The 25661-nt window shown below is 47.6% G+C and overlaps 1 protein-coding gene across 3 annotated transcripts in view; it reads right to left on the minus strand.

Moving 5' to 3' along the window:
• Positions 1-545: 545 nt before the first annotated feature.
• The window catches only part of KDM4A (lysine demethylase 4A), a 44088-nt gene continuing 18972 nt past the window's right edge, over positions 546-25661 (minus strand). For all 3 annotated transcript variants that reach the window (XM_028123270.2, XM_028123268.2, XM_028123269.2), the window contains exons 12-22: positions 19141-19261; positions 14494-14675; positions 12784-12988; positions 12255-12331; positions 11512-11567; positions 9544-9652; positions 9024-9209; positions 6028-6198; positions 2302-2421; positions 1950-2042; positions 546-1818 (exon numbers count right to left, since the gene is read on the minus strand). In XM_028123270.2, coding sequence (XP_027979071.1) covers positions 1678-1818; positions 1950-2042; positions 2302-2421; positions 6028-6198; positions 9024-9209; positions 9544-9652; positions 11512-11567; positions 12255-12331; positions 12784-12988; positions 14494-14675; positions 19141-19261 — 1461 coding nt within the window. In that variant the 3' untranslated portion in view covers positions 546-1677. The remainder of the gene's footprint in view (positions 1819-1949; positions 2043-2301; positions 2422-6027; positions 6199-9023; positions 9210-9543; positions 9653-11511; positions 11568-12254; positions 12332-12783; positions 12989-14493; positions 14676-19140; positions 19262-25661) is intronic.

Consider the following 25661-nt stretch of genomic DNA (forward strand, 5'->3'; position numbering starts at 1 on the left):
CCAGATCTTCCTCCAGGGAAGTTTCTCACCAACTACAGGCAACCCAGAGTAGCTTCAAGACCCCACTGGATTCCACCAGAGTTCGAGTCCCTTGCTCTTAAACCACCGTTATGCTGGTTCCACAATTTGCATGGAACACAGATGACATGAACTTAGACCAGCTCCATGAAGATAATCAAGTGCAGCAGAAGTGAGACCAAACCCTGTTCGACTGTGAAAGTGGTCTGGTCCTCCCATCTCCTCCTTCCCATCCCTAAGGCAAAGGAAGCAAAACAGGGTGCTCATAGCCCCAGGTGCCTCTGCCTCCCATGTGTCACCTTGCTTGGTCTAACACACGGCCACAGGAGCAGGACTTGACAAGGAACCCATCGTTCTTAGGACAGCTTCCTGGATCCTGCCTGAGTCTTAAAATACCTGGCCCTGCTCCAGAACTTATGACAAGATACACCCCCAGCCTGACCCTGAGCCACTCAGGCTCCTTGGGGCAGACACAACCAATCCTCTGCTCAACACATTTTATTGCTAAGGACAAGGTGATGCACCAGTTTTCAAAATAATTTGGTTTATAGCGTTCATACGTAACAAAAAACAGGGAAGTATTATAAATCTGATTCTTGTATACACAGGGTATAGGTGTGAAGCCCTCCAATCCTGGGCCCAGGCAAACAAATTCATGAGGAGCAAAAACCTGTTTAACCCCTTCAGTGTTGCCCTCCAGTCCCACCCCCACCCACAAATCAGCTCCCTCCCACCCCCAGACCAGGGACATATCTAAGCCTGCCCCTGGTCTCCAGTGGCCCCAGTTCATCTTAACCCTCCCAGCCCCTGCATGATTGCAATTTTCTGTTGACAGAATCACCCATCAGGCTCTGCCTGCTTCCATCATTAAGAACCCCCTTCAGGGTGTTCCCCACCCACACCCTCTAATACTGTGCCACAGAGGCTCTATGCCTAGAGTGGTATGGGCACATACCCATGTTATCCCCATCTCCTCCTTCAAGACAGGATAAGCAGGAGCATTAACTCCTTCACATCTCAATACTGCAGCTTTGCCAGCCTCCCCTGAGGCAGTTCCAGGGACAGACAGATGCCACACCCATCTCCAGCCAACCCCCAGGAGCCTTTACTCAGCTCAGCTGAGGGCAGAATTTCACATTTTGTTTGCCCTGGACAGGCAAGGAAGAAAGTAAAGGCCAAGGGGCTGGCAGAAGCTGGTCCAGACCAAACATACACACGCACACGCATACACACACACACGCACACATATACACGCGCACGCACACACATAAATACAAAAGGGGGAGGGAGTAAGCACCAGCACCTCTGCCTAGTTGGTGCAGGTGATTGTTAGGAAGCTAAGTCCTAGGCAACCAGCCCAGCCAGCAGAGTCGACCCCACTGCAGACCGGGGCCAGTGCGGCCCCAGCATTGCAATGCTCAGCCCTTCAGCGAGGAGACAGGCAGCTGCTGCCACATGTCCAAGAAAGGCTGTCCTTCCACTACAGCGGAATGCGACGGGGAGCGGGGGCATGAGAAGACGATGGGGTCGGTTATTCCATTCCTTTTCATTTTACAACTTCACTTTCAGAGACTTCAGAGTTCCAAGTGTCTGCTGTGCTGTGGAACCCCAGAGTGCTCTCGCCGCGATGGCTGGGCACCTGTTGGCCCAGGGAAGCACCTACTCCATGATGGCTCGGTATAGCGCAGGCTCGATGTAATCTTCCCGGTATCTTGAGTTGATCACTCGTTGCCGTTTCTTTTCCTGCTTAACCTCCTTCTCCGTGAAAATCTCATTGAAGCGCATGTCTGAGGCTACGGACTATAGAAGAACAAGCAGGCCAAATGAGCACTTTGTGGCCAACCACCCCAAAGAAAGAACAAAAGGACACACCCTTGCCTTGTTCCTTCCCTCCCAGGCGGGAACCAAGGGCACACAGAAAACACACTCACCAGTCTGGACTTGACTCTCTTGGGAAGCTCTTCATCCAGCGTGTACACGTCATCTCTCTTAACCACAAGCTGTGAGCCATCCTCAAATTCCACCTGCCAAGCAAACAAAGACGTTTGGCTGAGATATCCCTGACTCCCTGGTCCACTGTGCACAGTGGCAATTTCCTGCCATCACAGGAAGGATCCAGTACACTGAAGGAAGGACGGCAGACGGGACATGGGGCAGCCCCAAGTTCTGAAAGGGTTGTTACTAACCGGTGAGCTCTCCCAAGAGCAAAGATTCACCTCTAGCCAAAGAGGAAACACTGAATAATCAAGTACTCCCCAGCCCCTAACAAAAACCTTTGGCTACCTGGTACATCTGGATGGGATGGGAGGCCACAAATTTGGCTCCGTAGACTTGGCCATCTGTCCATCTCACTTGGACCACTTCTCCTTCAGCAGGAGGACCCAACTGGAGACAGTCCTGACTCTGAGGACAAACAGAAAGGGAAAAGAGTGAAAGGAAGATCCCTCTGAGCACAGGGGTTACCACCATCTACTTAGGGAAGAATAAACCAGGACAAATTCCTGCTCAGAAATCCAAGCAAGGCAGGCTCCCTCTGGCCTAAAAGATAAAATAGTTAAAGACCTGCCTGCTGAGTCAAAGTCAGCCTGGTATCTCTGCTCCTGATGCTCTGAGGTGACAGAAAAGAGCAGCCAGAATAAACTTAGAGTAAACTTAATAAACACGGTCCCAAGATCAAGAATCTTCTCGAATTCCTTTAACTGTCCCGCTAAAGATCAAAGGACAGGGCTCTGCCCTGAAGAAATACTAGAATGAGGATTTCAGAGTACTATTAAAAACATCATTAGCCTCCTTCTCTGTGTTGACCTTTGCAGCGATGGTGTAAAATCTCTAACAGGTAAAACTGCTTGTACCATAGTGCAAGGCAGCGGCTCCAAGCATTACCAGTTGTTATTGTATTCTTCACCACTGTGCACTCATAATTTAGGAAAAGAAAGAAGAAAGAAAGAAAGAAAGAAAGAAAAAGAAAGAAAGAGAGAGAGAGAGAGAGAGAGAGAAAGGAAGGAAGGAAGGAAGGAAGGAAGGAAGGAAGGAAAGAAAGAAAGAAAGAAAGAAAGAAAGAAAGAAAGAAAGAAAGAAAGAAAGAAAGAAAGAAGGAAAGAAGGAAAGAAAGGAAAGAAAGGAAAGAAAGGAAAGAAAGGAAGAAAGAAAGAAAGAAAGAAAGAAAGAAAGAAAGAAAGAAAGAAAGAAAGAAAGAAAGAAAAAGAAAGAAAGAAAGAAAGGAAGGAAGAAAGGAAGGAAGGAAGGAAGGAAGGAAGGAAGGAAGGAAGAAAGGAAGGAAGAAAGAACGAAAGAAGAAAGAACGGAAGGAAGGAAGGAAGGAAGGAAGGAAGGAAGGAAGGAAGGAAGGAAGGAAAGAAAGAAAGAAAGAAAGAAAGAAAGAAAGGAGAAAGAAAAAGAAAAGAAAGAAAAAGAAAGAAAGAAAAAGAAAGAAAAAGAAAGAAAGAAAGAAAGAAAGAAAGAAAGAAAGAAAGAAAGAAAAAGAAAGGAAGAAAGGAAGAAAGAAAGGAAGGAAGGAAGGAAGGAAGAAAAGAAAGAAAGGAAGAAAGAAAGGAAGAAAGGAAGAAAGGAAGAGAAAGAAAGAAAAGAAAGAAAGAAAAAGAAAGAAAGAAAGAAAGAAACTTGGTTTCACCTAATAACATCTCTTGATGAAGCAGAAAAACTTATTTTGTTAAACCTTAGTCCTTGAGTACATATAAGTACTCAAAGACGGACACTTTGGCTACATGCTGAAGGACAATGGTTATCTTGAAAAGCACTGTGTAAATGAATTGTGAGCTTTTTTCATGGGGCACCAGCTTTATTTGAAAAACTGGCTAACAGACAAACTATGGTTATTCAGACTTTAGTACTGGCAGACAGCCTCTTGGAAAGGAATGAAGTAAGCCTGTCACTTCAAGGAAAATAAATGATAGTACTGCCAATAATAAAACTTAAGCTTTTAGAAAAATCAGAACTTCAGAAAAGTTGTATCACCACAATAAGCTTGAAGCTTTGCCAAATTTAAAGATATTTCTGAGGGGCACCAGGCAGGCTCAGTAGGTGTAGCATGTGACTCTTGATCTCGGGGTTGTGGGTTCGAGCCCCACGCTGGGTGTAGAGATTACTTTAAAAAAAATCATTTAAATAAACAAAGATACTTCTGAGAATAGTGGTGCTAATAAATGTGTTTTTTGATACTGTATAATGAAAATTTAACATTTGGAAGATCTGCATAGCCCAATGCATGAGTACCTTCTAAATGACCAATGTACGGTGTTACAAAATTATGCATAGGTAAAGACTCATTCTCAGTGCAAGATATGCCAGTGGATTTTAAGGTAACAGACCGTGCAAAGTTTACTGACCTACTTTCAGATTCCACCCTCCAACTAACTTTTAAGAAATCACCACTCATTGACTTTTGGTGTAATATCAAAGAATAATCACAATGGTATGAAAGGCTATTAAAAGACGCCTCTCCCTTCCATTTACTACAGAACTGTGTGAGGCTGAATTTTCTTCCCAATACTTTAACCAGAACAATATATCACAATGGACTGAATGAAGATATAACATTAAAGAGATCTGCAGAATTTGGGGGGGCTGGCTCGCTCAGTCGGTAGACCATGCAACTCGATCTCAGGGTCTTGAGTTTGAGCCCCATACTGGGTGTAAAGATTACTTACAAATAAATAAAATCTTAAAAAACTAATAAAGAGATTTGCAGAATTATAAAAAAACAGCATTCTTCCCACTAATATTGTTTTAAAATCATTATCTTTCAATTAAAAAAACCCAGATTATTTTCTTTTTATTTTTTTTAAGATTTTACTTATTTATTTGACAGAGAAAGAGAAAGCACCAGCAGGGGGAGCGGCAAGCAGAAGGGGAGGGAGAAGCAGGCTCCCCACCAAGCAGGGAGCCCCAATGCAGGGCTCAATCCCAGGACCCTGGGATCACGACCTGTGCCGAAGGTGGACACTTAACCAACTGAGCCACCCAGGTGCCCCATAAAAAAACCCCAGATTATTTTAAATCAATTAATCTCCATTTTAATTTCCAGTAAACGTTGATAGACATTACCCACAAAAAAAAAACTCTGTGGGGTCCTCAATAACTTTGAGAAAGCAGAGTCCTGAGATCACGGATCTGTAAATTAGAGATACCACCACCTGCTTCTCAGAACTGGTATGAGAAGTGAGAGACACCGGACATGAAGCGCTTAGTATAGGGTCTGGTATACTAGAAAAGCTTAGAAAATCACAGCTATTCTGCTGCCACAAATACTATTAACATCATCTTTACTATGACTTCAGTCTACCTTATAACTAACGAATGTGCTTTTAGCAACTAGGTTGCTAATGCGGTGTAAAGATGGGAAATACTGGATTTGATAAGGGCAGAAGAAAGTGGCTTCATCCCTCTACCTTGGTGCTTAGTCTAACACACGAAAAGGCAGAGTAAGGGTAAGGGAAACTCGAACTAAGCCCTGCATACTGAGCCAGGAAACCTAGAAGTGGGTGTGGCCAGTGTCAATAACACAAGCAGGCCCGGGATATCTCCAAGTAGTTTCTATTCCGCCCCAAAGCCTTCACCTGTAAAGAACCAAAAGCAAATTCCATGCCTACTAAAAGGGCACAATAGGAGAGTTGGATAATTCTCCAAAATCACACAGCTACTAATAAGCAAAGTAGCTGGTACTGGCACACTGGTCAAACTCCACTGCCTGGGCTCTCGCACTGTATTACACCACCTTTCAAGGGTGGTTTAGACTGAAGAAGCCCGTTACCAAGTATTGCAGAAAACACGGATTCCTATGAGCTTCTAGAGGAAGCAAAGTAGCCTATGAGCAGCACACAATTTTCTTCGTAAGGAAAGACCAATACAAATGCTTCTTTCTGTTCAGGGAAAGACTGATGGGACTTTGGGCCTGGCTAGAAATGGCAGGCAGGCCCACAGTCAGTCCACCAGCCAGACCTAGAAACACCCCCATCCCAGACTGCCCAAGCAGCTCCTTGCAGACATTACCACTATGTCCTCAGGATAGAGATTGTCACTGAAGGAACCATCATCAAAGTTGACTTCATAGAAGGTCTCGGTGGTGAGCCTGACCACCTCACACTGGTAGAAGCGCCCATTCTTGTGCTTGCTAATGACCTTCTGGCCCGCAGTGATGCTCTGCAAGGCCCCCTTGGCACGCTGGAAAAAACAGAGGCTGCGGTTACTCCCACATGCAGTTGACAGGACTGGAAAATGGGGACCAAGATCAATTGGTTTTTCTTTCTCAGGGAGAGACAAGCATGGGAATGGAAAAGTAAAAAGGACTAGGGGATGGGAGGTGAACCAGGTCTTTCCACACCCGAGCAGGGATGCTGCAAGAAACTAGCATCCTGTTTTCCTCCATAAATGTAGCACCTCCTTAGCTCCCAATCCATAGTCTTACACCTTCCACCTAGTTCCCTTACCCCATAAGAGACTCTTGTGACTTCCCTACTGTTGCCAGGGAGTGACCAAATAGCACCTACTACTGCACACAGCTTAGACACACATCAAAGTGGACACTCCACAGATCTGAGCCCAGGGCCCCAGACAATGCTCCATGCTCACCTCAGCACTAGCTCTACACTCTGGGCTATAGCACAAAGGCTGAGGTTCCCTGGATATTCTCAGCTGCATGTGACCAGGGACTCCCCATTTTAAGGGCCCTGCCATCTCCGGGACCCTCACATCACCCTCTCATTCTGAACTTGCCCTTGATGCAAATGGGCTCCCAGAGCATCTCGTGGCATCGTACCCAACCGCTCCTCCCCAAGTTCCCCAAGCACTGCGCTCTGTCACATGGGCCGCCTTGCTATCCCTGAGCATGTGTGCTAAGCAGGTTCCCACCTCAGAGTCTCTGCCCTGCTGTTCCCTCTACCTGAAATGCTATTCCCCAGTCATCTGTACACTGGCCCCTTCACATCCAAATGTCAACCTACTGACACTGTGCCTACCTATCCCTCTTCCACTCCCCTTGTCCTGCTACGTTTTTATCCACCACACTCCTCCCCATCAGATATGCTGTACCATTTACACGTTTCTATACGTCTTTCAACCGTATGCAGCAGGAGGACAGGCTCGGTTTTGCCCGGTTCACTGGTGTACTCCCAGCACCTAAACCTGGGCCTGACATGTGACAGGCGCTCAGTCAGTATTTGAAGAGTGTGACAGTCCCCCCATTTCTCATAGCATCAGCAGTCTACGGCTGCAAACTGAAGAATATGGAGTACTGATGACAATCCCCAAGTCACTGTCCTGGCACCATAACCAAACCCCTGCTCCCGAGCCGTCAGGGCTCAGCGCGACCTCACCCACCACCCCTCCAGTCTCTTTCTCACAAAGACTATTTTTCCTCTTCCTGAGCTCCTAACCCACCTGACCACCTCTCGTGCTCAGTGAAAGATCTTTATGAAGAAGGAGAATCCAGCCAGCCAACAAGGCCTCTGCCACGATCCCACATGGTAATGACGGGCTTGCTCCTCCAGGCTGGTACTCTCTCGTGTCCTTCACTACCGTGTTCACGGGTACTGCTGACAAGGCTTTATCGCTCTCTTCTATTCGACTCTTAACTCCCCCAACTACAGTCTGACTTCTGACCAGAAGACCCCACGGCAAATGTGGGGCACCACTGAGCATTATACCAGACCTGCCCCAGAGCACACGGCCTCCTGATCCCCCTCCACTGGCTTGTCTCTACTTTCTCAGCTATTTCCACTGGCTTCTGCTCTGCTATCTGCTCCTTATATCAGGAATCTCCAGAGCCCAGTTTCTACTGGCAACTGGACCGAACTACCCTGTTGAAGACTCGTAAGATCCAAATTTCACCCTCATAGTTAAAGAAGCTTTTCAGCACCTGCTGCTAGCTCCACCAGAATTCCCTGGAAATGACCTCAAAGTCAAATGTCCTACCCTCTCTTTCACCTCTCCTCTATTCCCCTGGAAACCAGCCCTACTCTGAATCAGTTCCAGTCACAGTTAAGAGCATCATCATATTTGCATCCTCTCCATCTTTGAGGGGAGTAACCTAAGCCATCTTAAACTCACACTCCTTCACCCCTTCCCCAGGCTACTCTCTCCAGGGTGGTCAACAAACCCTGTCAATCCCACCCATCGTAGGACCCCACGGTTAGATGTGACCTCAAAGCTCTACCTATGTGGAGCTATGTGTTCCCACTGCAGACCTCACTTCGCTCCCAGGCTAATCAGTCTCCCTGTCTTAAATTCTTATTCTTTGAGCCTCTGAATCCACCACCGGAGTAATTGTTAAGAAACATGGCTCAAAACCATAATTTCTGCAAAGTTCCCCTCAGAGAGCTCAAACTCCTAAGAAGGGCAGTCCAGGGGCTTACCTGTCCATGCGGTGCTGCTTGTCTTTCAATATCAGCCCGGCCATATTCCCAGCACCAGTCTTATGTGTTGTTCTCCTGAGACGTATTCGCTCTGCTCTGAAGCCCCGAATGCCCTCCCTCTCACAATTCCTACTTACTTTTGAAGACCCACTTCAACTGCCACCCTCTACCCAAAGCCTTTCATAACTTGTCTAGCTAAGATGACATGTAATTTTCTCCAAGCTTCACTATTTAGAGAAGCACAAAAATCTCTACTGTATGGTGGTTAACGGTTAACTCTTCCGAGCTCTCTCTACCAGCTCACCCTATCTGCAGAGCCGCTGCTCTGTCCCGGACATGGTGTTAGGGAATAGGAACGCTCATGTTAATAAGCTAGGGCCCCTCGAGGAGGAGTGGCAAACAATTACACAGAGAATCACAAGGGATCAACCACAAGCCGTTTGGTGCCAATCGATTAGGAGGTGCCAGGTCGGGAGCAGAGATGGACGGGGGCTGCCTCTTCGCCCCTTCCTCACAGGCATGCTCCGTAAAGCAGAACGCCAGAGAGAATACTTGCTGACACAATAAATGGATTGCCTGCAGAGAAAACGATCCTAGAAACCCTCAAGAGGATTCCAGACCGGCATCCTCCCTCACCTCCAGACTGGGGATCTTGTGCCGGAAGCAGGTAATGAAGACGACAAAAGGCCAGTCATCGGGCTGCATCATCACCCCCGCAGCCTGGGCACAGCTCACGTGGAAAGCGGTCGGGCAGCGGCCGTGAGAGCACTGCACACAGCAGCCGGCGGCTCTTTTCCTCCGCTTCTTGCAGAAGACGCATTTCTACAACACGAGGGAAGCAAGCCAGAGACTCCAGGAGCTACCAGCGCCGTCTCCTCCACCGTTCCCCTGCCCAAATGCACAAAGCCCAACGAGCAACCTTCCTCCCAAGACAAGAGAACGCACACACCTCTTTCAACCTCGTATCTGAATACGTGTGTCCTCACTAAGTAGTTTTAACCATACGGTGACTCACAAACCCTGACCAAAACCAAGGGTAAAAGTGGACCACTGGGCCACGCGGAGGATGGCCTCAGAAACATTATGTTCTCCACCCAGAGACATGTAAATGGGGCAACGATGCAGAGAGTCCCCAAGCCCATCTCCTCTTCCTTACCAGTTTGAAGCGGGGCAGGGGAATTTTGCTCACATCCACTGGACTTCTTTCGGCAATGTTGACAAACCTTGCTTCCAAAATCGCCACAGCACACGAGACGTGGACCCACCTGCCAAAAGGCAAAGGCTACCTCAGTCATCTCTGGCTCCAAGGTCCTGTGGCCTCCTCATCCAATCTATGGATTCAAGAGTGGGTGGGCCTGCCCACAGTGCTCCCTCCCCAACCCAACATGGCCTCTTACTTGCACCTGCAAGGTCCCAGGACCCAGCAAGGTAAGAACCAGGAGTGTCTCCACACTGAGTATGTAAATGGGTCCCCAGTACACCGCCCTGGGTTAGCATAGGGTTGTGCTTCTTACACCACAAATTCATTCACAATCTGTTGCAAAATGAGCAGAACCATAGCTAACTGAGTGAGGCAGGTTTCAGGGAGTGAGAATAAATCCGAGAGCTCTATACAGACCTCTTTTACCACAGGAGCTGGGTAGTAATGTCTCAAAATGTCTCCACGTGCACCCTGTCTTCCAGTAGCCACAGGTCTCCCCTCCAGGCCTTCACCCAAAGTCTTCCGCTGGGCTGAAATGACCTCTCCCCTCTGCTCCCTTCCCCCACAGCACACTCACTCGTTAAGGTCTGGCCCAGGCCCCACCTACTCCGACGGGTTTGTTCAATGGACATACTGAGAAAATTAGAGTTCAGGGCATTTTGAGAAACTGAAATGCTCCATGATGAGAGCTCTTATAATCAGGCTAGGTGGAAACCTACCACACAATGCGGGGCGCTTCTCTACAAGAGCGGGAACTGGTTGGTTTGGCGTGGCCCCACAAGGGCAGAACTAGGAATATAAGGTGAAGGCGGGGGGCTCAAACAGAGCCATTTCCACTCCAAGTAAGGAATAACTTTTAACAGTGTTCGCTCACAACTATGAGGAACACGATGACCTTGAGTAATGGCAGCAAGTGCCTTTAAAGGCGTGGAAGCAGCAAGCAGAAGAGCCGTCTATCTGGAACAGCATGGAGGGTGGGGGAGGTTCTTGTGCTGCAGAAGGCTCCAACTCCCACAGGACATGAGCTGGAAGCAGGATATCCACCACCGGCTGCCCACTGATCTGAGTGAACTATCCCCTCGACAGCCAGCTTTTCCAGAGCAAACACTTCATCCCCCCTCACGTTTCTACCTCAGAACGAGTAAGCGAAGACCAGGCACAAAGGGTCAGCTCAGTGGACAAAAAGCTGCCGGCCACTACGATGCCCAGACTTCTACAGATCTGACTCCACAGGAGGCGGGCGAGCCTGCGCTCTCCTCAGTGTCCCACTCTGCTCCCCAAGGACACTCACCCTCCTTCCGACAGCAGGTCTGAGCCAGGGAGAGTGTGCCTGTGGACACGTGCTCACAAGCCCATGGTCACAGTCCCCTCTGCACCAGCCCCAGCTACGATAAGGAAACTGTCCTCACTTCCAGCCCCTGGAGCCTCTGCATCTCGGCGCAGGATCTCCAAACCTCGTGAGTCTGTCTTAGCTCCACAGAAAGGAAGACATCGCTTATCTCTCTGCTTCGGAGGAGAAGCTAGATCGGAAAGGTCTAGGGCTCCTTGGCTCCCCTTGGCATCCCATTTTTAAAATTCGTCTTGGAGGGGCGCCTGAGTGGCTCAGTCGTTAAGCGTCTGCCTTCGGCTCAGGTCATGATCCCAGGGTCCTGGGATCGAGCCCCGCATCGGGCTCCCTGCTCAGCGGGAAGCCTGCTTCCCCCTCTCCCACTCCCCCTGCTTGTATTCCCTCTCTTGCTGTGTCTCTGTCAAATAAATAAATAAAATCTTTAAAAAAAAAAATCGTCTTGGAGATGCTATTCCAGCTCCAGCGACGCGCTTCCCAAACCCTCCATCAGTCATTCTGATGAACAGCCACCGCCCTCAGTGCCTCTCTGCACGCTGCTCCAGAACGAGCACCGCAGCCTCTGCTCGGAAACTCACCTGTCATCATTGGCTCTCTGTAGGGCTCCTCCTCTTAATGAGCACAAACAGCAATCCTGCCAAGGGAGGGGGGGGAAGGGTGGTTACCACCAAGTCATTAACATCCAATTTGCTCTCTCCTCAGCCTCCTTTGGGTAACTGCAGCCTCCATATAAGAAAGCGGCTTAATGGCACATGGGGTCTCGCCTACCCAGTCCATGTAAGCAGGACTCCCCTACAGGAAGACAGGGAGACCACCCAGGGCTAAAGTACAGGAAGTATTCAATTGACTCAACATAATCGTCTCCACTGTTACTGTTAATAATAACAACTGTAAGCAGTCACCAAGAACACTCTGCTCAAGCTGAAAGCATTATAGGGCTCTGCCTGCCTCCTATGTGGGGTACTGCCAGGTTCCGGGGCAGGGGGTGATGAAGAGAAAGCAATCAAATGAACCACATTCTGATGGCCCAACCCAATAGCTAAGTTCTGTAAAGGGGGTTATTGCTGGTCCACAGGAGGACCTCTATGTGGTCCAGACACAATGTAGCAAACACAGCTTCCAGACTCCATTCATGCCCTGCCACAGCTGGGCAGCAACCACGTTGCCGTGGGGATTTATTCCGACAATCCGCGCTCTCTGACATCACCATGTACCAGGCCCTGTGCAGACTGTTGGATATAGAAAGTCCACAAGAAAAAACCTGGACCTGAGCAAACCCCAAGTCTCATGGGGAAGACAGCAACACTGTGGACACACTCACCTCCTCCAGGGCATTGGCCGAACACCGAGAACACATCCAGTCTTCAGAAGCCTTTGCCGGGGGGACCCCATAACAACCTAACAAGGACACCAAGATGAGCAAATTAAATCCAGAGGCCAGAGTGAGAATGTACACTTGCAACTCTTTTCCATATACCACTAGTCTGAAAGCCACAACCAAATCTTACAGAAAAACCCCTGAATTCTCGAGTCAGGGGCCCCAGGGTTCACCCATACAGTATGGCCCAGTGTCTCGAAAAGTCAGAGACTGTAGGTTGCCTGCTTTGAACACACAGGGAGCAGCACAGACGAATCGCCTCCTGGTATCTGCGGCCCAGAGAACAGCACAAGGTTGACCCCAAAGTCAGTGCGATTCCAACTCCATCAACAGCCAACTCCCCCAACAACACAAGAGCAATCTTTGTACTTGAGGGCCCAGGGAGGCCCTTGGCAGACTGAGCGGAGGCCAACATGGGGCGAGCAGGCCCAGGCGCCTGGGTCAGGCCACAGGCGACAGGAGAGGCACTCACTGGCATGGACGCGGACACTGCACTTCTTGCAGGAAACCAGAAGGCTGGTGCCGTCCTCCTCAAGGTAAGGGGTAGAAAGGTTGATGTCCGTGCTGCAGCCAGTGGAGGTGAAACACATTTCCGGAATCAATGGCTTGGTCCTCTGCTTCTGGGGGGCTAGAGCTGAGGTGTTTCCACAGCTCTGACTAAGGCCTCCAAACTCAACCTATGGAGAAAGCAGGTGCATCCCTCAGTGAACATGCGCCTGTATTCCCAACTTTCTACCTGCTCTGTCAGCAGAAAGCTGCCTCTCTTACTGGTACGACTCTGGCTACGGCTCCCGGCTCCCGGGTGCAAAGCCATTATCCCAGAGCTGCTAATTGAAGTTACCTCTAATGACTCAAATTCAATTTCTCACAGCAGCATCAAACAAAGGCCCCTGGGGACAACTGAGAAAAGGGAGCGAGGTAAGAGGCAACTGGGATTTCAATCTTCCCAAACCAAGTGGTAATAAAATGTGCTGAGATGTTAGCAAGGTTGCTCTTGCAGGTTCCCCGACATGCGGCACCACGTGGTGGCCCCCACCCAGGGACAGGACCCAGAGCAGACGCTCCTCGTGGACTAGCACAGATGTCCCCCCGGGGCCCATGGCAACGAGTCACTGCCACACGGCTGTGGCCCCACCTGTGATTCCCAGCTCGGGGTCCCTTCAGAAAGAATGCTATGTCCACGTACTTCCCTTGGCAACACCCTGACCGCAGATACCTGCTGGCTCTACCACCATTTCAAGGACAGGACCCAAAGTATGTCAGCCCTAGGCACAGGCCCCTCGTGAAACTGAGACCCACACAGTAGGTCTGCTGACCGACAAGCAGGCCATTCGTTTGTCTCACAGGCAGGGGCATGTACAGTTTTGCACGTCTGCTCTTTTGTCAATGGAAAGGCGTAGTGAATTACTTAATCCAAAATATGTCAGTCTGACGTTCCCTTCTTTGGCAAGCGTCAATCTGGGGCCATGCCAGGCTCAGTGCAGCCAGGCCGCCACAAGCACCAGAGGACTGCTTCTCCACATGCCCCACCCCCCGCCGCCGGTGCAGGTCCCAGGGGAGACTGAGCTGCTCACCTGGCACATGCTGGCGTGGACGTATTCCTGACCTCCTAGAGCTGAGCCCAGGGATGGCCAAATGCCTCAGGAGCCCAGGGGGCACAGCCCAACTCAGCCCCAGGGCTTCCCCACTCCTCTCCCTCCTGCAAACCCTCTGCTCCTACCTCCCCTCCCCCCGGCCCCCAATTTCTTCTACTGCCCATATCCACTGTGGCAATGGGAAAAGAAAGACAACACTGGAGGATCCAGCAGACCACAGTAACAAAATGTACAGTGCTCCAGACTGGCCAGGACGAAAAACCACCCGGAAGGAACAATCACTGACTAGAATGGTAACAGAAGAACAGATTCCTCTGCAAACAGTGTGAGTGCCCCAGGATGCCCACAGTGAACCCCTCCAAGACTAAGCCACACCCCAGCTCTTCTGCAAACCATTCTCAAGTGAAAACCCACATTGCTGGATTATCTGCCAGAGAAGCCTGACCAGTACACAGACGGGGCAGAGAACACAAGAAGAACAGCCTTTCCCAAGACAACCAGGGACAAGCTATATATACCCACAATTAAACCTTGCTCCCCTCTGGACTGCTGGTCCTGGCTAAACAGAGAAAATAAAGTGGGCTTACCTGATGGTAAGTCTGAAATATCATACAGACAGCGCAGTGAGGGGCCTGCTGGGCCATAGTTTCATTGAATTCCTTTTCGGCCTCAAAGTTCAGGGGTCGGTTCTGCCATAATTGGCTCAGGGGCTTGGCCCAGGCCTCTGTCTCCTCAGCCTCCTCCTCAGGGGTCAGCTGTTCAGATGACTCTAGAGCAGGAAGCAGAGCATGAGTCAGCACCAGCCCTGCACATCTGTAGCTCTGCCTAGAGAGAGAATGAGCTCAGCCTGGATCCTTGGTCCCAGGTTTGGCCTAAACCTAAGATCCTACAGGTCTGATAAAGGCAAAGACCAGAAGTGATTTTCAATAGACTCCTTCAATACTTGGATGATACTACAGACAGTCCTGCCTATAGCACCTTCTCTGGTTAGACTTCTTTCCCGAATTCAGCCCACTCTCCTCTCCCCTAACAGCTGCCAGCATTCAAATCCTATGCCCCAAGGGCAGCACAGTGAGACACAGTCTTGCCAGAAACCACGTTACTTGCTGCCTCCAATATGTCATCATGTTGAGTCCCTACCTTTTAAGAATATTCTCTATAGCTGCACTGAATGGAAACAAGGAAAAAAAAATAACAAGGAGATGGCAAGGCTTCAAAGTTTTTACACCATGTGCCTTGGTCAGAACTTTCCAGCTCCCTCTGGAAAGGTCAGTGGGATATCTGCCTTTTCTGGACAAGCATTCCCAGCCATCCTAGCTCTGCTCAGAGGAAGGTTAAGCGTGACCAAGACAAACCCTCTTTCCCAGGCAAAGGATGTCACACCTTGAGTCTAGACCAAGGCCTAGCACACAATGACCCATAGGACAAATGCAATCCACTTGGGGAGCTAAGAATTGTTTTTACATTTTTCTAAAGGTTAAGGGAAAGAAAGAAGAATATGTGACAGAAGGCGAAAGGCCTTCTATGAAGCCTGAAACATTTACTACCTGCTCCTTCACAGACTTCTGGTCTAGAAGACAAATATGTATCTCCTCATGACTCTAGACAACAGAGCATATGATTCATCAGGCCTCAGCACTGCCTGAGGAAGGAAAATGGCACCTCTGGGTGCCAAAAGAAAGGGACACATTGCTGAATAGAAAACAAAAAACTATGCTCGCAAAACAAGATGGAAGTGATAAAGGTGCACACTTTCCAGTTCCCCTTAAATCAGTGAGATGGGCATAGCCCACTAGGTTCCAAGAGAAACAAGGTCAAGGAGGTAGGAAAACACCATAACTCTAAGATTATGGGTCACTGAAGGCAATCTTTGGTAAAAGGAACAACAAATATCAAAATAAACTAATCCACAGTGTTTCTCCAGATGCTCCCCCAAGTGAGGGAAGTATGAGAGGTTACATTTGGGATGTCCTTCTTTGGCAAGCGAGTCCAAAAAAGGCCCAAGTATGCAGCACCTGCACCTGAGAGGAGACCAGCTGCGTGCCAGCCACACCACGTGACGCCCTCCACGGGGGTCACTGCATCCAGCTATGTGTGGGCATCAGGAATCCCCAGCTACAACCCCTCCAATGATCTCACTTCTTCCAAGACAGAACCGCTGTGAAGAGGCCCTACAGACCTCTGCAGGGCAGCCCAAGGAATGCTCTGGTACGTACTTGCACTAGGAGCCCATTTAATGGCTCATCTCTGGCAACTCTGGCTCAATGTAGTTACCTACTCTGCCTTCATAGTCATGTTGACTCTAATGAGACCTGGCAGCTGCCGTGTGAGTGACCTCAGTGAAGTGTACTGTAATGGAGTGAGGCCACTGCAGACAATTAAAATCCACCCCTACAAGCCCCATCGACCAGGTCCAGCCAGGAACCATGGTGCCGAAACCAAAGCAGATTATTTTCCTTCTCCTGGCCAAAACAAGAGTGACCAAGATAGAATAGAAGAAACAGAAACAGCCTCCCAATCACAAGAGAAAAATTAACACGGTGACATCTGCTCTGTTTACAAAACCGTAAGTGGCCCCAAGTCACCCCAACTTATGAACACTGTAATGACAAGGAAAAATGTTCACTATGTTAAGTGAAACTTGCAGGAATTTTACAGTTTACATATACAAAACATCACTGCAATGTGCAAGTTAGACATGTATATTTCATGGAGTATTTATGCCTCGATTTAAAAAAAATGGATAAGTTGTGGCGGAGGGGGGCGGGCTAGACTAAAAGAGACTAAAGAAACAAAGCTTTGAAATGGGTGACCCTGGTTTGGTTTATACTGGTTTAAAGGAAAAAAGCTATAAAACACATTTTAGGGGTAAGCAGGGAAAAATTAATATGGACTGAAGATGGGAGAATATCCTGAAATATGGCTTATTTTCTTCAGTGTGGTAACAGTGTTTGCACAGGAGAGGATCCTTCGGAGATGCCCCTCGGCGCACTTCAGGTGACCCGGTGGTGACAGCCCACTCCCAGAGGTGGCAGCGACTGTGTGTAGTGTGTACCCCAACATGTGCGGAGACAGCGCCCACGGGAACATGGTGGCAGCCACTGGATATGGGAGGCGCACACGGTGTTTTCATTCCTTCAACTTTTCCACATTTGAAACTAATCATAAACAGTTGGCAGGCTGTATGTTATGATCTCAACTACATTATTATAAAAAGACATACGTGGATACAATCTAATACCTGACCAGAAAAATCAGGAAGATTAACACACTAAAACATGCAAGTGGTCACCTCTGCAGGGTAATTCTGTCCTCTTTGTAACTTTGCTTTTCCAATTTTCTAAAACCTATTATTTAGAGCTTTTACAGCACTGGGGGTGGAGACCCTGAAGCGAGGCTGCTGCTACCCAGAGAAACCAAGCCCTTTCTGGGCCGGAGGAAGAGCACAGAGGACTTCCTCAGACTCTGCCTCAAGGTCTGGCCTACTTTTGACTATAGGATCTCAAAAGACTTTCCCCACCCGCTTACCACAATCCTACTACCAAGGAAAGTGGGGACCAGCAGAGGTGGGCACCAGCGTCAGATCAGCAAGGCAACATGGGCTTGCTTATGGAGCAGAGAGGCTGGTGACTCTAGACATTCCCAGTCAGCCACTGGTGCCAGGAAGGACAGGGCAGGGTAAGAAAGGGCCTGGCATTAGTCAAGAGTAACAAGGGACCTGGTCACCACCCGAGACTCCCCCACACTCATGTTCCTGGAACTCTGAGCTCCAGGCAGCACAGGAGACCACCCTGCCCTGATGGCAACAACTCTGAGCTCCAGTGATAGACAGACAAAGTTCCCAGTTCTGCCCCAATCCCTGCCTACTCCCCTTCTGTCTCCTTCACAGGCCCTTCTTCCTGTCCTCCTACCCCAGCCTCTGCCCTCTCCCGAGTGGCCTCATGTACTCTAGGTGAAGGTATCAAACAGATGGTAGCTACATTTGGTCAGCATAGCATAACAAAGTTGTCCAATCACAATGTCAAACACCTGGAAGCAATGTAACTGTGTCAACTACACTTCAGAAAAAAAAAATTTTTTTTTTAATAATTTTTTTTAATATTTATTTATTTGAGAGAGAGAAAGTGAGCACAGGGGTTGGGGGCAGAGGGAGAGCAAGAGTAAGAATCTCAAGCAGACTCCCTGCTGAGTGTGGGGCCAGATACAAGGCTCCATCCCATGACCCCTGAGATCATGACCTGAGCTGAAATCAAGAGTCAGGCGCTTAACTGACTGAGCCACCCAGGTGCCCCATTTTGAATACATTTTTTAAAAAGGTATCAAACACCAACCGTGCTTAGCCCCAAGTCTACATCCTCCACAGACACTGAACATGGGTTGCCAATCCCAACCAAAGCTAGAAGGCAGGGAGGCACTGAACTCAGCCTTCTCCAGTCCCTACCACACTCACAGATCTATATCCAACCCCCAAATCCAGCTGACTTTACGTTCCCAACACCCTCACTACAACCCTCCCCCCATCCGAACCACCATCATCCTGCTTCAGACCCTCCCCTATCTCTCAGAGTCCAAGACAAAAGCCCATCTGTGGCCCTCAAAGCCATTCTCAAGATGCAGTCACTAGGAGCAATCCTTCTATTGTAAATCTGGCCACTTAAAACCCCGTCAAAGGCGCCCAAAGGCTCCTAAAGGCGCACTAGAAGCAGGGCCTCCCTCTTCCATCCCCCCCCTCCCCACCTCACTCTGGACCCACCCATCACACCCTGACCTGGCCCTTTAACTGAGTGGCTCCCTCTGAATCTCTCTTCGCACGCCCTTCTGCGTAGATTAACATCTCCTTTCTTTAGATCTGTTTACCTGTCAGTTTGCCCAACTACCTTGTGAGCTTTTTGAGGGCATGGACATATCTTAGTTATCTCTGTAGCTACACATTCAGCATTGGGCTTGGCATCATTGACAGAATTGCTATCCAGAAAAATCAGCCTATACCTCCTAGTAAAGAAAGAGAAGAACCTGCATGCGATCATCCTATATTAGGCACATTCCAAGATACACAGACATACAAAGAAATATGATTATAAATTAAGTATCAAATTAGATCCTGGCCTCTTTGTGGAGTATCTGGGAGAACGGCTCAGCCACAGGCCCACACCTGACATTTCAGCTGGGTCTCCCAATGTCCAGGTGAAACACTTCCTTCCCTCTTCCCGGTGAAGAGGGAAAACAACACTTACCATCATCACTGACGCAATCCTGCAACACGAGTGGGTGATGGCGGGGGAGCTTGCTTAAGGGCTGACGACGGCCCTTGGACTTCTTATTCTCCTCCAGGGAAAACATGTATTCATCCGCCACCTGGGCAAACCACAAGAAGAAATCAAATTAATTGGTCTTGCCTCCACTTAGGGACACAGCAGAAGTTAGTCTTACAATAAAAAGCAAGGGAAAGGACAGGCATAGAGAGACACAAAGAAATATAAAAGCGAACACAGAACACACCTGTCTTTGGAAAAACCAAAATGACAGTACCATGCAAACTAATCTAAACTAGGATTATGTAAACATTTCAGGGCGAAATTTGTGCCTAACAAGTGTAGCTCCTGTTCCTCTCAGAAGCAGCCTGAAACAAATGTACCAAAAATAAATGTACTCTACAGGAGAGCCACGCCCCCTCCCTTAAGCCCACAGTCATGAGACTGCATCTCTGAGAGCCCCAGAGAAACCAGGTGCCCCTTTTCTTAGAGCAGAAGGGCAGCAGCACCTGTTACAAAGAGCCAGGCAGCTGGGCCATTGGCCTTGAAAAGCTAGAGGACGTCCGAAGGGGTGAGGAACAGCTGACCCATTAAAGTAAACTAGGCTAGCCTCTCCTTATGGGCTGTCAAGCCCTCGGCTCTAGCTGATACTATTCATTCCTCAGTTAGTTTCCTCATCAAACAGGACAGAGTGCACATCTAAAACTCTGGCCTAGCTACAAAAGCAAAAGTTGATGTAACTAACGTTGTATTTAGATAATGCCAGAGCAAATGCAATTAGGTTTAAGATGTACAAGACTGAATAAGTAAGACCACATGAGTTTCGTTCCAGTCAATGTATTTAAAAAACTTCATCATCCTCTCAGAAAAAGCATTTGACAAAGTACAACATCCATTCATGATAAAAACCCTCAACAAAGTAGGTTTAGAGACAACATACTTCAACGTAATTAAGGCTATATATGAAAAACCCGCAGCTAACATCCTCAATGGAAAAAAAACAGGGCTTTTCCTCTAAGGTCAGGAACAAGACAAGGATGTCCAGTCTCACCACTTTAGTCAACAATACTGGAAGTCCTAGCCACAGCAATCAGACAAGAAATAAAAGGCACCCAAATCAGTAAGGAAGAAGTAAAATTTTCACTATTTACAGATGACATGATACCATATATAGAAAACCCGAAAGACTCCACCAAAAAACCGCTAGAACTGATAAAGGAATTCAGTAAAGTCACAGGATACAAAATCAATCCACAGAAATCTGCTGCATTTCTATACACCAATAATGAAACAGCAGAAAGAGAAATTAAGAAAACAACTGTAATCAATTACACCAAAAATAATAAGATACCTAGAAATAAAGAGCTGAAAGACCTGTACTCTGAAAACTGTAAAACATTGATGAAAAAAATTGAAAACACAGATATTCCATGCTTATGAATTGGAAGAATACTGTTAAAATCACTACCCAAACCAATCTACACAGTTAATGCAATCTCTATCAAAATACCAACAGCATTTTTCACATAACTAGAACAATCCTAAAATTTGAATGACAAAAGACCCCTAATAGCCGAAGCAATCTCGAAAACGAAAAGCAAAGCTGGAGGCATCACAATTCCAGACTTCAAGTTATGTTACAAAGCTGTAGTAATCAAAACAGTATGTTAATGGCACATAAACAGACGCACTGATCAATGGAACAGAAAATCCAGAAATAAACCCACACTATATAGTCGACTAGTATTCAACTAAATAATAATATAAGAATATGCCACGGGGAGGGGCGCCTGGGTGGCTCAGTTGGTTAAGCATCTGCCTTCAGCTCAGGTCATGATCTCAGGGTCCCGGGATTGAGGCCCACATCGGGCTCCTTGCTCAGCAGGGAGTCTGCTTCTCCCTCTCCCTCTGCCCACTCCCCCTGCTTGTGCTCTGTCAAATAAATAAATAAAATCTTAAAAAAAAAAAAAAGAATATGCCACGGGGAAAAGACAAAGACAGTCTCCTCAACAAATGTGTTGGGGGTGCCTGGGTGGCTCAGTTGGTTAAGTGACTGCCTTCGGCTCAGGTCATGATCCTGGAGTCCCGGGATCGAGTCCCACATCGGGCTCCCTGCTCAGCGGGGAGTCTGCTTCTCCCTCTGACCCTCCCCCCTCTCATGTGCACTCTCTCTCTCTCTCAAATAAATAAATAAATAATAAAAAAAATTTTAAATAAATTTAAAAAAAACAAATGTGTTGGAAAAACTGGACAGCTACATGCAAAAGAATGAAACGACCACTTTCTTACATCATACACAAAAATTAATTCAAAATGGATTAAAGACCTAAATATGAGACCTGAAACCATAAAAATTCTAGAAAAGAGGGGCGCCTGGGTGGCTTAGTCATTAAGCATCTGCCTTCGGCTTGGGTCATGACCCCAGAGTCCTGGGATCGAGCCCCACGTCGGGCTCCCTGCTCTGCGGGGAGTCTGCTTCTCCCTCTCCCTCTCCCCGTTTGTGTTCCCTCTCTCTCACTGTGTCTCTCTCTGTCAAAAAATAAAAAAAGATAAAAAAGATAAAAATTCTACAAAAGAGCACAGGCAGTTAATTTTTCGGACATTGGCCACAGCAACTTTTTTCCAGATGTTTTTTATTTCAATGTATTGGGACTACATCGAAATAAAAAGCTTCTGCACAGCAAAGGAAACAATCAACAAAACTAAAAGATAGCCTACAGAATGGGAGAAGATACTTGCAAGTGACATATCCGATAAAGGGTTAGTATACAAAATATATAAAGAACTCCTACAACTCAACACCCAAAAACCAAATAATCCAATTAAAACTGGGCAGAAGACACGTGAACAGACATTTCTCTAAAGACATCCAAATGGCCAACAGACACATGAAAAGGTGTGCTCAACATCATTCATCAGGGAAATACAAATCAAAACCATGATGAGATACCACTTCACACCTGTCAGAATGGCTAAAATTAACAACACAACAAACAGGTGTTGGTGAGAATGTGGAGAAAAAGGAACCCTCTTGCACTGTTGATGGGAATGCAAACCAGTACAGCCACTGTGGAAAACAGTATGGAGGTTCTCCAAAAAATTAAAAATAGAATTACCCTACAACCCAGGAATCAATCCCACTACTATTTACCCAAAAAAAAAAAAAAAAAAGAAAAGAAAAGAAAAGAAAAAAATACTATTTCAGGGATGCCTGGGTGGCTCAGTCAGTTAAACCAGGCTAAACCAGCAATTTCCAAAGTGCACATCAAGAAGGCCCAAACAGCCCTGTTTTTCATTTATACTTTTTAAATGAGTAAGATTTCACTTAAAGAAAGGGTTCTTTGACTGAAACAAACTAGAAAACTAGACTCATCAAATTTATTTCACAGTGCTACCATGAAATAAAAAACTTTAGGGACATGCACTCCCACCATAGGTATACTTAACTAACGAATTACATACAACAATGTGCTTATGCACATTTTGAAACAAGAATAGACTGTAAAGGCACCTGGGTAGTGCAGGAGATTAAGCATTCAACTACTGGTTTCTGCTTAAGTTGTGTTATCAGGGTCATGAGATTGAGCCATGCGTTTGAGCTCTGCGTTCAGCATGGGGTCTACTTAAGACACTCTCTCCCTCTGCCCCTAATCCCCTCACCTTACCGCCTTGCACACACGCGTTCTCTCTCAAATAAATCAATCTTGGGGCACCTGGGTGGCTCAGTCGTTAAGTGTCTGCCTTCGGCTCAGGTCATGATCCCAGGGTCCTGGGGCTGAGCCCCACATCAGGCTCCCTGCTCTGCGGGAAGCCTGCTTCTCCCTCTCCCACTCCCCCTGCTTGTGTTCCCTCTCTCGCTGTGTCTCTCTCTGTCAAATAAATTTAAAAAATCGTAAGAAAAATTAAAAATTAAAAATAAATAAATATATTTTTTTTTTTAGATTTTATTTATTTAATTGACAGAGACAGCGAGAGAGCACAAGCATGGGAAGCAGCAGGCAGAGGGAGAGGGAGAAGCAGGTTCCCTGCTGAGCAGAGCCCGATGTGGGGCTTGATCCCAGGACCCTGGGATCATGACCTGAGCCAAAGGCAGACGTTTAACTGACTGAGCCACCTGGGAGCCCCAATAAATCTTAATTTTTTAAAAATAGACTATAAAAAGATAAAGATAAAAATAAAATTCCATTGCGGAGCCTGGCTGGCTAAGTCAGTAGAGCATGTGACTCTCGATCTTAGGGTCGTGAGTTTGAGCCCCAGGTGTGGCATACAGTTTACTTAGAGTAAAAAAAATTAATTATTAAAAATAAATAAAGTCCCACTATTTCTGCATTCCGATAATCTTCTTACATTCTGCCTTTGTAGACCACCTAGATAACAGGCTTAAATCTGGGATATAGCAGTGGCAGACCAGGAAGTAAGAAAAAATAAAGGAACCCGAAATGGATCACCAAGGTGAGAGAGACCTATGAGGATTCATGGGGATGAAGGGGGAGGAGTAACAAGCCAAGTTAAACATGCGAGGCACGTACCACCCGCCTTGTTTCTCTGGCAACACCCAGATGGGCCAGAAGAAATGAGCCCGAGGGTTCAGAAAGCAAGTCAGAGCAAGAACTGTAGATTTAAGGATGCTCAGCATCAGGTTCAGAATTGAAATCATGGGAGTGGATGACAGTACCAGCGGAAGATAAACTGAATGGAGAACAAGTCTTCTGGAACGGGAGGAGGAAGAGAGAGAAAAGGGAGATCCAGGGACACCTGGGTGGCTCAGTTGGTTAAGCGTCTGCCTTCAGCTCAGGTCATGACCCCAGGATCCTGCAATCGTCGGGCTCCCTGCCTCCTCCCTGTCCTCCCTGCTCTTGTGCTCTCTCTCAAATAAATAAAATCTTTAAAAGAAAAAAAAAGAAAGAAAAGAAAAGAAAACGGAGATCTACCACAGAGAGTACAGGAGAAATACAGAAAGCTAGGAGGGGAATGCCGCAGTGCCAAAGGAGGCCTAAGAGCTGAGCAGGAAGGGGCCCAAGGACTCAGCAACTGGGAGGTGTCAGGACTTTTTTAAGATAAGTTCCAGCAGACAGAAGTAAGAAACTAAGGAATGAATGCATCCGAGTCTCTTCTTGAGAAGATTAAGGGAAGAAATGAGATCATAGGGAATTCCCTCCAGTTGTATTTGAGAAACGGGGCTGCATATGTTTTATAGGCAGAGAGTGAGGAAGCCTGGGAGAGGAGAGATACTAAGCACGTGGCAGACAGAATAACGGTCCCCCAGAGAGGTGCAGGTCTAATCCCTGTGAATGCTACGTTTACATGACAAAACATTATTAAGTGTGCTCATTGGATAAAATAGTAAGATTATCTTAGATTCTCTGGGCAGGCCGAATGTAATCAAACAGTGCTTAATAATGAAGATGGAAGCAGAAGACTCAGGGTCCAAGTGATGCCCAAGTGAGCAAGACTTGGCCGATGTGGCTGCTTTTTTCGAAGATGGAAGAGAAAGGCCATGGGCCAAGGAATGTGAGGAGCCTGAAGAAGCTGGGCAGGGCAAGGCGTCTCCCTCTGGAGCCTCCAGGAAGGTACACAGCCCTGCTGACACCTTAACTTTAGCATAATGAGGCCCATGCCAGACTCCCGAAGAACTGGAAGATAATAAATCTGTACTGGTCTCAGACTCTCAGTTTGTGGGAACTTGTAAAAAGCAGCAATGGGAAATGAGCATGGGGTAGGAGATATAGACAGATCATTTAGTAGGTCCAAGTGCTGGAGAAAGTAGAGGAGTCAAGACCAAGAACACCAGAATGCAGCTCTGGGAAAGAAGATGCCAGTACCCAGCCCTATTTGTTCAAGTGCCTCCTGTATGCCAGCGTATGTACCCAGCATACCATGCTTGGGGCCGTGGCAATGCATACACCGGCGACACACAATCCCGAGCCTCAAGGAGCTCATGGCCCAGCCAGAGTGGGACTTGGTGTGCAAGTCTCAAGTCTCTACCCTTTCCACTACTGTCCCGTTGCCTCTGACCAAAGTAGTCAGATCTATTCAAATAGTTAAATGTCTTTCCACATTTTCTCATCTTCTGGCCTCAGTACTCCTCCTGCTATGTGGTCTCCACAAGGCCTTCCCCCCTGAGATGTGCTCCGACTTCTAAATTCCTTCAGTATGTAGCAGAAAGGGCTGGGGGTCCAACCCCAGTTCTAGCAACTAGCTGTGTGAGCCCAGCAAGTAGCGTTCCACTCGTAAAGTGGGAGCGGTGAATGCTCTTTGTGAGGATGGGGTGTGACAGCAGGTAGGGTCTTCCAAGTCCCTGCCTCAAGAGACCTAGAGTTCAGGCTCCTGAGTTCTCTGTTCCCCCTTTTCTAACATCAGGCACCCAGGTCAAGGGCAATGTTCTTTATGGGGCTTGTTCTATACAGTGAAGAGCCAACTGCTCCCTCTTTGTTTTGGGAACTCACTTTCTCAAAGCAGCTTAAACTAACAAGAAATGTTACAACAGACACATCATTGTAGCT

The sequence above is a fragment of the Eumetopias jubatus genome, unplaced genomic scaffold (assembly GCF_037043125.1).
Source record: "Eumetopias jubatus isolate StellerSeaLion01/CBP00866 unplaced genomic scaffold, mEumJub1_p1.0 scaffold_4, whole genome shotgun sequence".
Lineage (NCBI taxonomy): Eukaryota > Metazoa > Chordata > Mammalia > Carnivora > Otariidae > Eumetopias > Eumetopias jubatus.